Source organism: Sprattus sprattus, assembly GCF_963457725.1.
Source record: "Sprattus sprattus genome assembly, chromosome: 8".
NCBI classification, from domain to species: Eukaryota; Metazoa; Chordata; class Actinopteri; order Clupeiformes; family Clupeidae; genus Sprattus; species Sprattus sprattus.
The window spans coordinates 15,362,645-15,380,144 of NC_137927.1; the positions used below are offsets into that span (position 1 = coordinate 15,362,645).

The 17,500-nt window shown below is 48.1% G+C and overlaps 1 protein-coding gene across 1 annotated transcript in view; it reads right to left on the reverse strand.

The window, feature by feature from the left end:
* ankrd11 (ankyrin repeat domain 11) overlaps positions 1–17,500 on the reverse strand; it is a 112,548-nt gene that overhangs the window by 20,428 nt on the left and 74,620 nt on the right. Inside the window, exons 3-4 of the mRNA XM_080843886.1 lie at positions 10,920–11,065; positions 3,364–3,502 (exon numbers count right to left, since the gene is read on the reverse strand). Of these exons, the coding sequence (XP_080700012.1) occupies positions 3,364–3,502; positions 10,920–11,006 (226 nt within the window). The 5' untranslated portion in view covers positions 11,007–11,065. The remainder of the gene's footprint in view (positions 1–3,363; positions 3,503–10,919; positions 11,066–17,500) is intronic.

Here is a 17,500-nt window from a genome sequence, read left to right on the forward strand (position 1 = left end):
GAGAGAGAGAGAGAGAGAGAGAAGTGAGTGAGTGAGTGATGAAGAGATGGCAGAGAGAGAGAGGGAGAGAGAGAAAGAGAGCATTGCTCATGAGGGAGAGGGGGAGAAGAGTGTATCAGAGTGTTTGCTTCCCAACCACAGCTAGGGCTTGCTAGATTAAAACAGAAACCTTTGTTAATGCTCATATTGCACGCTATGGTCATCTAATACAATTCTCTATCAACTCCAGGGATAGGATTTATCATTACATAAGTGCAAACACAAAGCTGGCTTGCTTACATGTGAAATGAAAGCAGGAACTTTCTACCCCTGAGAAGCATGTGTGGGTAGTGCAGCACACAGAGCTCTTGTGCTCGCACAAACACAAGCAGACAGGCAAACACACACACACATGCATACAGGCGCACACACACACACACACACACACACACACGCATACATACAGGCGCACACACACACACACACAGGCACACACACAGGCACACACACAAGCATACAGACGCACACACACACACACACACGCATATAGACATGCACGCAAATACACCCTGAAAATGCAGATTGGCTCATATGCACTGCAGAACACATACACAGAGACAGCAGCAACAGCGTGCCACAGAGAGCAGGCAGAAGTGCCTCCACAAAAATACCCTGCCTATCAATTATGCACCTTGTTGCCAAGTTGAAAGCTGCATAAACTTGCAGCGCGCACACACACACACACACACACACACACACCATGCAGCAAGAGTAGGTCGACCTTGCCTCCCGTTTCACCCCTGTGCATGCATCACATGAGCACAGAGGACTAGGTTGGCAGACATTTTGAAACCAACCGACAATTACACAAGGCTACACAAATAACACGCAGGACCAGTTGTCCCAGATGCTGGTGAGCGGACCGACAATATTTACCAACCGATCTATCTAACAACATAAACATATGTAACTCCAACACACGCATGCAAATCTGAGGCGTGTGTGTGGGAATGTTTCAGTGCTCCACCGGGTCGTTTGTCATGACCTAATCACAGTCACCAGGGAGTCTGCTTGGGGCCTCTATCGCCAACATTACAGGATGGTCGTTGTGTGTGTGTGTGTGTGTGTGTGTGTGTGTTGTGTGTAAACAGAGCGAGAAGCAGTTCTGCTGAGACAGACAAAACTCTTGCATGCTCACACACAGACACAGAGACACACACACGCAGGCAGGCATGTGAGCAGGGAGAAGTGAGGGGAGGAGGACAGAGACAGCATAACAGAAGCATGATGTCATCAGGAGAGCTCCCTGAAGAGAGACAGACAGGGGAGAGGACGAGGTCAGAGAGACAGACAGACAGGGGAGAGGATGGGGTCAGAGAGACAGACAGGGGAGAGGATGGGGTCAGAGAGACAGACAGACAGGTGGAGAGGATGGGGTCAGAGAGACAGACAGGGGAGAGGACGAGGTCAGAGAGACAGACAGACAGGGGAGAGGACGAGGTCAGAGAGACAGACAGACAGGGGAGAGGACGAGGTCAGAGAGACAGACAGACAGGGGAGAGGACGAGGTCAGAGAGACAGACAGACAGGGGAGAGGACGAGGTCAGAGAGACAGACAGACAGGGGAGAGGACGAGGTCAGAGAGGGGACAGGACAATTCTGAGAGGACGGGGTCAGATAGGCCTGTCAGTCCTTCACTCGAGGCTGACTTTGACCACAGAGAGAGGGAGGGAGAGGGAGAGGGAGGGTGCGCTAGCCTAGCCTGTTACTGTCTACAAACTGACTAATGGGCTGGGCACTACTGAGGCACTTCACTCTGTTATCTCTCTAGTGAGCGTGGGAGGCTACATTACACTAGGTGGTAACAGACAAACTCACAAAGCCAACTTACAATTTTCAAATAGAAAAGAGGGCAAAGGTGACTCACGGGTGTGTGTGTGTGTGCGTGTGTGTGTGCCAAGCAGCATAGGGGGACTAACAATGACCCAGCCCAACTGCCACACCGGTCTCACCAATCCCATACACTACAATGCACACAACAGCCATGACTGGATTAGGTACAGTACAGCCTCTCTGTGCGTTTGAGTGTGAGATCCACAGAAACAGAGAGAGAGAGAGAGAGAGAGAGAGGAGAGAGAGGAGAGAGAGAGAGAGAGAGAGAGAGAGAGAGAGAGAGAGAGAGAGAGAGAGAGAGAGAGAGAGAGAGAGAGAGAGAGAGAGAGAGAGAGAGAGAGAGAGAGAGAGAGAGAGAGAGAGAGAGAGAGAGACATGTGGTTAGAAAGTGGAGGGGACCCCACCCCAGCATTAGCATAACAACGAACACTCAAGGCATTGTCCACGCAGGGGAGGAGAGGAGAGGAGGGGGGGGGGGGGGGAGGGGACATAAAGCAAAAAAGAATAGGAGGGGGGGATTTCACGCCTAACGGCCATATCACACTTTGGGAGCAACGCAGTCAACGGCCCACTAAAAGCTTTCTTAAAGACCAAGCATAGCAAACATACACACACAACCACATCAGACACACTGTGCAATACACTCAAACAGACAGGCAGTCACACACACACACACACACACACACTGCAGGGAATGAGTCTGCCTAGCCCTGGAGGTAGCAGGAGAACACAAAATGTCCCTGTGTGACAGAACACCATATGGAAAAAAGGAAGTCCCTGTCCTGGATTCGACTATACCCAAGCCAATGAATACACACACACAGACACGCACACACACACACACACACACACACACACACACGCACACACACACACACACACTCCATAACTCCTCACACAGGACTCAACACCCAAACAGAAGCTACCTCAAATAGCTAAGCGTCAGAAACTGAACTGGCATGTCAACTGTCCCTGTGATCAAACAAACAAGCTCATAAAATCATTCAGCACTTACCATGCTACCAAAATGGAGGCCACTTGCTCTTTTTAGCAAAACCAAGAATTTTTAGTCCTTACCTAGAAGAGTTTTCCTCAGGTCACTGTGTTCAGCACATAAAAAGCCATAATTTACTCTAAGTTCCACTCGATCTAGCTCACTCACGAGCACAACACATATAAACTGAAGCTTTCTCTCCTTAGCTACCCAGCAGGCACTCTGCTTCCTGTTGCGCAGAAATAAAAGAGAAAAAGGGGAAGAGGAGGGGATTGGAGGTGCACCCCCACCCCCCCCCCCCCCCCCAAACACCACAACACACACACACACCACACCATACTGTCCTCACCTAACCCCCCGCCTACAACCTCTCACTTCCCCACTGACTCTTGAATGTGAATGGACCTCATCAGCATTTCAAAAGCCTGATAAGAGAGCAGCCAAACTGGCCTCAGATCAGTGATTGGGGGGAAAATGGTGGGGGGTGGGGTGCTCACCTGAGTCTGAGTCTTTCTGGTCTCCATTGGCTCCTACGGTGAAGGGAAGCTTGCGCTTGGGAGCTTTGTCCTTCATCTCCTTGACCCCATCGCTGCGGTCCGCTTTGGGAGTCTTGTTCAACGAGACTTTATCTTTATCCTGCAATGGAGCATAAGAGACAAGTACAGGTGTTAATAGGCATGTCACATGATGTGTGTTGACAAACATGGATAGGCCAAGTCTAGTTCACTAGTCTCAGGTGGAAATGATGCGAAAGAAAAAGATAATAAAAGAAAACACAGAAAGCAAGAGGGGTTTTTTAGGGACAATAACATGAAAAGGAACTGACTCAGTACTGTTTGTGCTACACATAGATGATACCTAAATTAGCAACGGAATCAGGCTTGACAGCACAAACACAGACAGGTTATCATGGGAAAATTCCATCCGTATCGGAAGGGAAAAAGTTACGGTAATTATGCATGGAGAGAAAGCAGCTAAGGTGAAAAACATCAATGGGCTGGAATTTCACATCCACACAGACACTTTCACAGAGGCGGGGGGGGGGGAAGATTGTGTAGAAGGTATCAAGAAGGGGGTTAAATGATCGGGGGCTGGGGGCAGAGGAGACACAGGAACAGACAACAGTTTGACCGTTTGTCAGTGTGTACAGTTGTGCTTGATAGAGGATCAGACTGTAGAACTAAGCATGTGTGTATGTATGTGAGACACGGTGAAGACATTGTGTGTGTGTGTGTGTGTGTGTGTGTGTGTGTGTACATGTGCATCCCAAGGCTGAGAGGAGGACAGAGCTCCAAGCTCCTGCCTGCAGACGTGCAGCGATTAGAGGCTTTGCAGAGCGTGACTTTTCCATGGAATGTCTCTGGGCGCCACAGCCACAGAAGTTGCCTTTCCCAGATGGAGGAGAGAGAGCGAAAGAGAGAGAGAGAGAAAGAAAGAAAGGGGTAGACAGAGAGAGCGAGAGAGAGAGACACAACTGTGTCCACAGCAACTGGAACCCATCAGGGGCCCCCTGTTGGCCATACAGGGCCTGTCCCGTCACCAGCCGCACACACACACACACACACACACACACACACACACAAGTACATGGAGTTCCCTTCTCTTATGTCAATCATAAACCAAGCACATGGAGTTCCCGTCTCTTCCATGCCAATCATAAACAGGCACATGCTAAAAGCACACCGCCTGGCAGTTCAGAGGCCTCTTTGGAGTCCCAACCTACCTACCCCGACGTCTGCTACATCTCTAAGAGGATGAGTAGTCCCTCTCTCACCACTCTGGAAGGCCATCTACTAAATGAGTTATTATGAAGCCATTTGCTAATCGATGGCAGACCGACTTATGTGGATGCCTGTGTTCATTCCAACATGGACGTGGTGTTTTGCATTGATTACTTACATACGAACAAACAAACACAAACAGCCCCAACCATGATAACATAATTGAGCAAAACTAATAAAACTCGCAAAACTCATTGACCCCCCCGCCCCCCCCCCCCCCCCCCCCCTCCTCTGTCTCTGCTCTCTCTCTCTCTCTCTCTCTCTCTCAGGTGCAATGCACACGAAGTCTAGGGCCTCCGAATCGGATTTACTTTTCACACCAATCGAATCTTTTAATTTCGTACATACGGAGGCTGGCAACGACAGATTTGCGTAAACACGGAGGCAGCAGATTGTGGTGAACCGACTGTAGTACATCCCCCACGCCTGTTGGTGTCGCTCTAACGGTGTTACAAACAACTGGCAGACAACTGAAGAAAGCGGAAAATAAGACAAGCGCATGCGTATAAAACAAGCGCGACCTCAAACTCCACTGCAGAAGAAGAAGGAGAGGAAAACAAATACAGACGAATGCGAAGAAGAAGAAGAAGACAAGAAGACAAGAAGACAAGAAGACAACCAAAAGAACATAAAGAACAGAAAGAACATGGCAAACGCCAAAAATGTTATGGTTTGGAGTGACGATGAGGTAGGACTCCTGTTGAGAGTCAGCCTCGACTACAAAGTAAACAAGATTCAGGAGGGGATAGACTGGGAGACTTGCAGGAGCAAGTACGAGGACATAACCGCCTTGTTCGAAGCACAATATCCGCGGGGCTCCACGGATAACGAATTCCCCCGGAGAGAAGCTGTTGCCAAAGGGCAGGTCACTTCTAAATTAAAGAATGTAAAAAGAAATTTTAGGAAGGCTGTGGACGCTGGCCGCAAAAGTGGTAACGGCCGCGTTGTCCTCCTGTATTTCGAGCTGTGTGAGCAGCTCTGGGGTGGCTCGCCTGCTACGCGGTGCCTGGAATTCGGGTCGGAGACCACCGATGTTTTGGAGTCCTCGGAGGTGGAAAACACTCCTCCGGATTCCGAGATCCCGGAGTCCGAACCTGAACCTGAAGGTTCTGGAATCCCACCACCTGCGGTTGTGCATCAACGCAGGGATTTGCTCCAGGTAGGCTCATGATTTCAAGTTTAGCGACCTAGTAGAAACCTTTGTAGCTTACCGTTTGTTGTGCACACAGTTTAAATCCGTTGCGTGTTTTATGTAGGTGCTTTCGTACACAATTTATTTATTATATAGATTTGGACTTAAAACGTTTGTGTAATAATGTGATTGGTTATGCTTTATCCCAGGTGAGGCTAAACAGCCATAGAGGGGACCGGCTGAAAAGAAAGCTAACCGGTGAGCAAGAGGACCGGGAGATCAAAAAACAGACGTTGGCGTTGTTGCAGGAGAGCAGCCAGGCCAACCAGAGGAGCATGGACAGAATGAATGACACAATGGACAGTATAGCCGACTCGCTAAAGTATGGCATCGCCCTGATGAGGGACTGGTGCCAACCTCCACAGCCCAGTGCTCCACAGCAAAGTTTCTTTGCACACCCACATGGACAATTTAATGGGCACCAAATGCACACAACACCGCAGGCCAGAACACCTGTTGTCCGGCACAGGCCTGTATCGGTGAATACACCGTACGTGCCACCCCAGTTTACACCCACGCATGAGCAGAGGTCCTTCTCTTACAGGAGAGCCCTGATGCAAGAGGTGCAGGAGGGTCACTCAGATGCTGAGTGACCTATACCACTTTGCACTTGAGACGGGCACTGTTATTTGCACTATTTTATAATCTAAATTGTTCATTCTTTTGTGTGTGTTTTACATTTTACATTGTACTTTTATATAGTTATGTCTTTTATTGTGTGCACTGTTGTAATTTAATTTGTACTTTTATATAGTTCTGACTTTTGTGTATATAGTTGATTCCTTTTCGTGTGATTTTTTATTTTTTCATTTGGTTTAACCACTTATCTGTCCTAAAGACAGTTTACAATAAACCAAATCATCTATAAGCTGTTGCAGCCATTTGTTTATTTTATGTGGACACACATTTCTTACAACACATCAACACAAGCAATAAAGTCCATTACTTAGGAAGACTGCACAGAATGAACAGTTTTTGTTAAGGGTCAAGGTGCTTAGTATAAAGTGCAGATTGCTTTAGAAGACTCCACAGAATGAACAGTTTTTGTTAAGGGTCAGGGTACTCTCACCCTCCATCTCATGCCAGTCAGTGAGATGATTGTTGCAATGTAAAGGAGTATTCAAGTTTTTACCTTGACTTGTTCCCAGCACATCCTGTCCCCATGCAGTCGTTTGCACATACCACATCTCAAATCAACCCCTGGCTAGAGCTATCAGTCTGGGCTCCTGGGCCTTTGTTTATGTTGAGAGCAATCAGACAAGGCTTTGTGTTATGGAGTTTGTGCTATTAGTCACTGATTGTTGGCTGGTCATTGCATTGTGAAGGAGGCTGCAAGTCGTTGACACCTTGTGTTGTTCCCAGCAGAGATTATTTATCCCACGTCTGCTGCATTTGGCATATACCACATATTGAATAGGCCCACACTCATAACACCTGGCTAGAGCTATCAGGCTGGGCTCCTGGGCCTTTGTTTATGTTGAGAGCTATCAGACATGGGTCTGACGGCCATTAGGTTTAAATAATTTACATGGGGCCAGTGATGTTGTAAACACCCCACTCCATGTCACAGATTCTGTGTATGTTATTTATGTATGTCTGTGAGTTGCACAAGTGCATAGCCTACTGGATGACCTACATTTCCCTCTGGATTTATAAAGTATCCATCCATCTATCTATTTATAAGGACAGTTATTCTGCTATTGCATTTGTAAATGAAATGAAAAAAGGGATCTAGCAGCTGTTGCAGTCATTTGTTTATTTTCAGTGGACACATTTCACACAACACGTTTAAAAATCACTTTTGAAGACTGCACAAAATGAAAACCATACAATACACAACAGTCTCCCTTAAGGGTCTAGGTACTTTGTAAGCACTCTCCTCACTCTCTTACCCTCCATCTCATTACAGTCAGTAAGGTAATTGTTGATTTGTGTAGGTGGCTGTAAGTCATCAGTACATTGTACTGTCCCCAACACAGATTGTTCATCCACAGACTCCTCACAAATATTGTGCAAAACAAAGCAGGCCTGAATGACTAAATGCAGGTCTTTCAGGTTGATGTCCATAGGCCTACGCAGTGCAGAAAATCTGGCTTTCAGGCGCCCAAAAGCACACTCTATGACCATGCGTGCCCTACACAAACATAGCCCAAAGTATTGTTCTTGCGGTGTGGAGCCACCGCTTGCATATTCTTTCATTAGGTAAGGCAGCAGAGGGTAGGCTGGGTCACCAAGAAGAAAAATAGGTATGGCTTCCTCGTCGTCCTCAATCTGCTTTTTCAGAGCAGGGATCTTGCCAGTCTTTAAATACAAGTTCAGCTTGGAATTCGCAAAAACTCTTGCGTCGTGCACACTCCCAGGCCACTTTACCACGACATCCATGAATCTGTACTTGTAGTCACAGACGGCTTGTACATTGAGAGAATGTTTACCTTTCCTGTTGAGGTAGTCCGTGGAATTGACGGATGGCTGCTTAATGTCGATGTGGGTGCCGTCGACTGCTCCCAAGCACTGTGGCATTCCGTGAGCCTGTTCAAAGTTACGAACTAGATCCATAGCCTCGGGCTCCGTATACGGTAACTTGATGTATTTGGGACCCAGGTGAATGGCGATCGCCTTGCACGTCTGCCTGACAACGTTGGACACTGACGATCGCGCTATGCCGAAGGCGTTGGCAGTTTTACGCAGTCTTCCCTCGTCACTTAAGTAGTAAAGGGTAATGGCAACCTTTTTAACCGATGCAATCGGTTCCCTCATGTTGGTCCGTTGTCCTGCTATGTACGGGGACAGTTCTTCAGTCAGGGCGAAGAGAGATGCTCTGGACATCCTAAAATTCTCCATCCACTCACTGTCCACGACAACCCCAGCGATAAAGTTGTCCCACCAGCTACTGGTTCTCCCAGGTCTCACCCAAAACTTCCGTATGGTTGCCCTTCTGGTGGCTCTCTGCGGTTCATTTGTTATCATCTGCATTCTGTGGTTCAACCTCTGCTGCTCCTTGCAAAAGGAGGCGACGAACTCTTGGTACCCCTTTAGCAAGGTTGGAATATTTGCCAGCAGATTAATCAGGAACATCACCCTAGAGTTCTCCATCGTTGTTGCTGTGAAGCGATGCACACGTTGTTGTGAAGTGACGCACTGGGGTTAAATAGGGGTCAACCTGAGGTAGCGATGCAATCACGTGGGACAATGACATCATCAGGTTGCTTGAAACCGTGCAGACGAACACCAGCCCCCGTACCGATTCAAATCTACTCACTTTTTACCCCGGACTGCGATCGTTGCAGAAACAAGGTGCGGATAGAGAGTGTTCGTATGGATGATAGGGCTATCTGTATTAGCTATCCATATCAGTTTGACAAACTAGGCTCCATGTAAACGACACTTCAGAGGCTGTGCTAGCAGACCTGGCCTGCAGCTGAGCAGTTGGCAGGCCTGGAGTCTGTGGTAATGTGCACTAATTAAAGGGCTCTTTGTCTTAGTTTGGGCTCTGAAAGTCCACAGCAGATAAGAAAGGGGAAGCATGGAGCCCCAGCGCTCAAGACCTCATTCCCACAGTAAGCAAAGTCTTCCGTCTTCCCTTCGCTCTCCTTCTTCAGGTCTGAGGTTGTCCTGACACCACCAGCTCTGCATTTTGTTTACAGCGGTGGTTTCCGAGAGACGCTCAAGACCGAGTGAGAGACGGACCAGAAAGGGACACAAAACACAGACACACACTCATACTCTCAGTCATGTCAGAGGCTTAAGACTATAGAGCAAGAAAGAGGCGAAAACTAGGCGCACTCACCCACCCACCCACCCCCACACACACACACACACACACACCCCCACCCACACACACACACACACACACACACACACACACACACACACACACACACACGGAGCTGAATTAAACAACAGCTGTGAGCTGCCATTTGGCTAAAAAAAAGAGAGAGAAAAGAGAAAAGAACAGCCTTCATCTGAGACCTATGTTTACTGCCTGGTCTCCAAGCACTGCTCTAGCGTTCTCTTCCTCCTCCTTTACCTTTTTCTCTATCCGATAGGCTTGCATTTAGCCAGTAATGGAGGCTGATTTGTTTTTATAGGTGTTTGATGGTTTTTAAATAAAGGTTTTTAAAAGTAAAAAGTCTCATCTCTTTCCCTGTCTCTCTAACACTCTCTCTCGCCCTCCTTCCTGCCTCTATTCCATCTCTCTCCCCTCCTTCTCACAGTCTGATGCAATCCTGCCCAGAATGCTGTACACACGCTCACACACCCACGCTGACAGAGCTAGGGCGAGAGAGAGAGAGAGAGAGAGAGGGAGGGAGGGAGAGGATGCAAATTACAGTGACCTCATCAGTCTGCGTCTGCCTAAGGCCTCTGCTGCCACAGGAAAAAAAACATGCATTCAAAACATATAATCACAACTGCGCGCGCACGCGCACACAAACACACACACACACACACACACGCACAAGTACACACACTCACACCATGCAGGCAGTCATAGACAAACACAAGTAAACAAGTTCACTCACGAATCATGCTAGTTCTTTTGCCTTAATAAGATAAGATAAGATAAGATCCCACATGCTAGAACACTGCTAGTACACAAGTGTGCATTCTGTTGAAAACACTCAAGGCTAATCCAACACCAGCATCTACTCAAAAAGATGAGCAAACACCCTAGAATCCTGGATTGCAGATGGCAGCGCTTGTGTTTCACAATAACAATCTTCTTGGGCGTCTGCAGGCTGAGCGTGCAGTGCTGCCCTGGTGAGTGCAGGCCACAGCAGGACCACAGCAGGACCACAGCAGGACCACAGCACGTCCCAGCGTTCCAGCCAGGCTGGAGCGGAGAGGAGGGACAGCTGATGTAGGTCACAGACACTGCTGCTCTCCAGACACACAGTACAGTGTGTGTGTGTGTGTGCGTGTGCGTGTGCGTGTGTGTGTGCGTGTGCGTGTGCGTGTGCGTGTGCGTGAGTGTATAATGTGGAATAGCATACAGCAGGTGCTCCACATGGATGAACAAACGGCAGAAATTAAGAGATAAACGGGTGTGCCAGAGGGCGGTGCGGCGGCACATCTTTCTCACCTTCTTCCCGCCCTGCTTCTCCACCATATCGGTGCCGAGTGGGAAGTCTTCCAGCTGGGGGGTTTTAGAACCCCCACCCTTGGGCATCGTTCAGCTATCGCCACGCCAAGCCTCATTCACGCTGCCATCGCGTCATCATCGACCGTCTGTCAAAAAAACGAGAAGAGGACAGGAGAGAGAGGTAAGTCAGCATACAAGCTTACTTATTGAATAAGACAAATCTCACATGAAGCCTACATACAATATGCATTTGTATCTAAATAATATTATTTTTTAAAGGGTATAGGTCTCTTAAAAATTATAATTATTCAGTGTTCATCAGGCAACATAGATTATCTTTTTTTACTTATTTTACCATAGCTTTGGCAAACAGCTACAGGCATACTGTACTAGCATTAAGTATATACTATAGTGTACAATCATCCACTCTCTGTCACAGCTTATTCTGGGCAGAGTGCAGCCATGCTAAATGCAACTCAATTACAGGTCAAACGGCCACATCTGCACTTTCACAAGGTAGGCAGGCCACACTAACCATTAGCCCTTAACCCCATAGGAAGGAAAGTCAACACGTGCCACAGCGAAAGCAAAACACAAACATCACACGCATCTGAACACGACCAGACACCTAGGGTCACAGCCACCACAAGAGGCGTGAACACACACACACACACACACACACACACGCACGCACGCACGCACGCACACACACACACACACAGAGACACACACAAAAATAACACATTAACATTTGCAGCAGGACTTGTGAATGTTACAGTTCTGCAAGTGTTCGGGGCTGATCATATGTTTCAAACGGAGGTGACTTTGAGGTAATTCGGCCTGGAATGAATGAACCTTCACACCATCCCTGCCTCTCCCTGACAGCTGGGAGAGTAACTATATCTGGGGGATGAGGGGCGCGCCCTGCTGCTGCACGTGCCTGTGTTGAGCAATGACCTGTGGGGGTGGGCTGGGGCGTTGCAGTTGGGGTACATAAACATGGTGTACCTGACCGAGCACGTTGGGAGATGGCGCATGCTAACGCTCGGGAGAGCACACAATCCAGGCCCTGGCACGTTAGAATTTGTGAAGCCAGGCCTGCCCACACACACACGCACATGTGCGCGCGCAGACGCACACGGTGAGACGAGGTTTGTAAATGATGTGGTTCCTGGTTCATGGCTGTTGTTTTTTTTAATGGTGACTCCTGATCCGGTGAGGCGTGGCGGGTCGGCCACGCTCAGACACAGACAAGGCGTGCCATGCCGTGCTGCCGGGTGTACACTGCTTGCCTTTGCCTCTCGCTCTCTCTCTCTCTCTCTCTCTCTCTCTCTCTTTCTGTGTCTGTCAGGAGGAGGGCCCCTGCTTCAGTGGAACATGAATAAATGATATGTAGAGAGTTCCTCAATATTTTCCTCCTCCATTATTTATTTCCTCCAGAGTGCTGCATGGGCTGGGAAAGGGAGTGGGCCCCAGCCCACCATCACTCGCTCTCCTCTCCCCCTCCTCCATCTATCGCACTCTCTGTCCCTCCTTCACTCCCTCCTCCTCCTCCTCCTCCTTTCTTTCTCTCTTTCTCCATCCCAAGGAACGTTGGCACTCAGCTCTGCCCTGGCGCCACAGCCCTCCCTCTGCAGCTCTCCTATTCAAAGACAGCTATTTATATCCCACCACCAGCACCACGCACACCCACTCTCTCTCACACACACACACACGACACACAGAGACACATACACACACACGACACAGACACACACACCCCAGCAGAGAGAAATACTGTTCTCCTCTTTTCCCGGCAAATGGAAACAGAGATGCCTCCCTGCACCCTGTCCCCTCACATCATACACACACACACACACACACACACACCCTTGCCTCAAACTGGATGAAAGGTCATGTGTTGATGAGTTAAGCAAACCCACCCACACAAGTTAAAATGGAGCACAAACAAACTTCAAACGAATGTGGTTTAGTGTACAATACATACACACACACCCACACACACACAGTCCCACTAAAGTAGGTCGACAGACACATGTTCAGGAACAGCACATTGTGCCCCAAACTATTTTAAGGCCAAGCCTACCTCCAGAGGTTCACACAGTCATGGAGCCCGCTAGAGAGACAAGTCTCTGGCTCTGAACTGGCAAACCCCATTCACCAGCTCGCGTTCACACACAAACACAAACTCACATTCCAAGGGCCTTGTTGACACTGCCCTGTCTGTTCATGCCGCACCAAGCGTTCCTTTACAGAGATGGATCTCCCACAGAAACTTGTAGTGCTATGACCCTTGTACATTAGATAAGTGTGTGTGTGTGTGTGTGTGTGTATTTGCGTGTGTTTAAAATGACACAAACAGCACCCATTCACAAACATTTAAGCACTCTGGGGTTGTCAGAGAGCAATCCTGGAAGTCTGCAGGCCTGAAGGAATCCATGGCAACAGTGCAAGGCAAGGCTGCAGCTCAGTAGGCCCTCATGCGGCTGCAGTATGGTGGAGGGCGGCCACGAGTTCATGATGGCAGAGTGCTTTAACACTTCCTGCCTGGCTAGGATATCACTGGCACATTACTGGACCTGTGTGCAACGTGCTACTCACTTCTCAGTTCCTCAACAGGGTCTCTGGCAGGGTTAACTCACAGAATGAGTGTTTGTGTGTATGTGTGTGTGTGTGTGTGTGTGTGTGAGAGAGAGAAAGAAACAGACAGACAGAGAGAGAGAGTGAGAGAGAGAGAGAGAGAGAGAGAAAGTGTGTGTGTGTGTGTTCAGCTTTAATCACCTCTAGCAGACGGAATGCCAAAATCACCACACCATCTCACAAACACTTCACAGGAACAAGAGCTTGGAGAGCTAGCAAGAGCTCATTTTGTAACACGTCCTCGCTTACTCTCGCCCTTCCAAAGCGAACGACGAGACAAATGACGGCAACCGCCATCATTGCGTCCACTGTGTGTGTGTGTGTGTGTGTGTGTGTGTGTGTGTGGTGTGTGGGGTGTGTAGCCAGCAGCCCACACGTCAAACTAAGGTCTGCTTGATAATAAATGGTGGGCCAGAGGTGGTCTTCAGGATGACAGAGTGAGACCTACTCCAGCTGTTCAGTGGCTGTGAGGTGGGCCTGTGTGTGTGTGTGTGTGTGTGTGTGTGTGTGTGTGTGTGTGTGTGTGTGTGTGTGTGTGTGTGTGTGTGTGTGTGTGTCCCTTCACTCTCTGGTGACATCCTGAACAGGAGCGGTCACAAGCTTCTCACAGGCTCGCTCGAGCTGACCACACTGGAGCCGACTGAAGACCGGCCTTGTTCTCCGACTGTGTGTGTGTGTGTGTGTGTGTGTGTGTGTGTGTGTGTGTGTGTGTGTGTGTGTGTGTGTAAGAGAGAGAGTTAAAGGGCTCGAGTGGGCGGAGGTGTGTGTGTAAGAGTGTGAGGAAACAGCCTGAGTGTGCATGAGAATGAAAGAGTGTATGATCTCCCGCTTGCGTGCGTGCGTGCGTGTGTGTGTGTGTGTCCGGTGTGTGTGTGTGTGTGTGAGAGGCAGAGAGAGTGAGTGAGTGAAGAACAGCCTTCTTTGAGGGTCTGGCCAGTGAGTGGAGAAGCTTTCTCTGGTCTCTTTTTCTCGCTGGGCCGTGATTGCCCTGGGTCAGGGGAGGGGGACATGTGATTGAGCTGCGTCCTGCACTCTCTCTTCCTCCCTCCCTCTTCCTCTCTCTTTCTCTTTCTCTCTCCCTCCCTCCGCCTGCTGACAGTGCAGTCCCCAACCCCAGCGCCACAACACAAAGCTGTCCGTAATCCCCCCCCTCTGTATGAGAAACACACCCCGCAGTTTGGGTTCCTGATAATAGTACTGTGCTGATTTGGGGTTGGGGTACAGCGAAAACATACCCCCAGCCCACTTGTGTTTGCTTGTGGCAGGATTAAAGCAAACTCAGCTCGCCATCTAAACACACAGACACACAGACACACACACACACACACACACACGCACACACAATCAGGCAGATGGCCATTGCTGGTTATGAAATGAAGTCCTCCTCCATTCTGGGGCCTACACAAACACAGGCCTTTCTCCATCTTATTCAGCTAGGGGGGCAGCTGCATGAGAGCAAACACACTATGCTACGATACATACGTACACGCAGGACAAAAACAACCATTACAGTCATCAATGTTACTACTACCAGTCAACTCTACACTCTTCCTGTGTTTTGATTTTTTTCGAGGCGATTTCTCCGGAAACCGTTGGGTACATCTTTCCAGGTATGATACGTTTCCATGGCAATACAATTATATTTAGACTCTTGATGAAACCCTATGGAAGCAAAATTGAATAAAAGCAACAGCGAAAGACAGCAAGGGAGAGGAGAGGAGAGCGCACCCTAACCTCTGTAATCCTCATTAAGAGCTCAAAGAAACATCCCTCTCTCTGTGGTCAGATTCAGGCCAAGACTTTGCCTCACTTCAGAATCTGTATGCTTGTACTATATTCACCAGACAGAGCATCAGGGTATGTGTGTGTGTGTGTGTTTGGTCTGTGGTCAAGAGGAAAACAGCATGTGTGTGTGTGTGTGTGTGTGTGTGCTTGTCGGAGAAAGCAGACATGTGTTTGAGCACCTATGACAGAGTACACTGACAGGACAATCTAAGCAGTCACAGTACATATTGGCTAATGGTGAGGTAGCATGGCAGTTGGACAAACGTGTTCCACGTGTGTGTTTGCACAAATAGCGCATGTATGGGTACAGGGCGTGTGTGTGTGTGTGTGTGTGTGTGTGAGAGAGTGTGTGTGTGTGTGTGTGTGCATGTGTGTTTGTTGGCGTTGTGCAGCCTCTAGGCCTGTTTGGTGAGCAAACACTGCGCCTGCTAAAAGGGGCTGGGCCAGCCGGGGCTCCCGCTTGCTTGCCGTCTCCAGGCAACCAGGACCTAGATAGGGCAAGCAGAGCAGAGCGACTGCACCCTGACCCGTGCCAATTCAGTTCATTACCAGAGAGAGATATAAACAGAGAGGGAGAGAGAGAGAAAGGGAAAACATTCCCCATTCATCTGCGTCTTCCATTGAAGGAAGGAGTCTGGCCCTGGTGATCCACTGCAAGTCATGTTTTAGCTGAGAGAGTGAGAGTGTGTGTGTGTGTGTGTGTGTGTGTGTGTGTGTGTGTGTGTGTGTGACGATCGTACAATATGTGTGTTCAATGAGAATAGCCTGGGCAAATCAGCACTGCACTGAATTACATTAACATGAGTTATTGCTACATGATAACAATTACACAACTAATATTAATAGATAGTGGACACACTAGCCAACATGATATCATCCATAATACATTAAACAGTCGAAATATAAACTTATAAGGATGAACCCATCCTTACTACATCGAATCAACATAAGAGCAGAACATAGCTACATTTCTAGGGATGCACGATATTGAATTTTAGCCGATATCCGATATGCCGATATTTACAAGCTCATTTTGGCCGATTGCCGATGCCGATATATATACACCTCAGCTTTTTAATTATTGAAAAGTCTCTCCTGTACTAGAATTAATCTGTTATTATGCTAGGGTATTGCTGTAAATACAGGACATTACAGACTTGATGTGTATCAATTTAGAAATAGACATTCACTCATGAAACTGAAATGGTTTCAAATATGGCAGATTTATTTATATTTTCACGTCACAATTTTCATACTTGAACAGTACCTCCTTGAACTTGAACAACTACACTCTGGAAATGCAGCTTGGCTTACTTGGCAAGCTAACGTTGGTTAACTGACTTACAGTTTAATAACGTCCCTTCTAGGATTTCTAGACTAATCTATGTAACGTTATTGCCAAGTTAGCTGTTTAAATTCCACATATGGAAAAGTAAGCCATGTAGATCGCGTGGGCTCGTGACATAACGTTTCACATCGGGTCAAATGAGGCATCATCAACTTCTCCGGTGTCACGTAGCATGCTTGGCTAACTTTGCAAGCTAACCTTGGTTGACTGACTTACAGTTTAACAATGTCCATTCTAGGATTTCTAGACTAATCTATGTAATGTTATTGCCAAGTTAGCTGTATAAATTCCATAAATGCAAAAGTGAGCCATGTACAGATAGCGTGGGCTTGTGTCATAATGTTTCACATCCCGTGAAATGAGGTATCATCAACTTCTCTGGTGTCACGTAGCATGCAAGCTAACAAGCTAGTGTTGTCTAACTAACTCCGTGACTTATTAACGTCAATTAGCGCGACAGGTAATGTTGTAAAGCGTGGCACGCGGGTGGTCTGCATCATGGCCTACATTATGGCCAAGCTGCATCTCCTCCTCCTTCTCCTGAAAAGTTTTCTGACAAATAGGCATTTTGTCATCATCCTCTGATACTGTGAAGTAGGATACTGCCACACAGCCGACGCTCATAAACATTTGCTTTGCGTGCGCATAATTTACACGTCACCTTATCGGCCAGGTACATCGGCAGAAATTTTTCATATCTGCAGATACCTATAATTAAGTTTTTAAGCCGATAACTGCCGATACCGATGTCTTGCCGATAATATCGTGCATCCCTATAAATTTCCGCTTAGCCCGCTATCGCTGATAA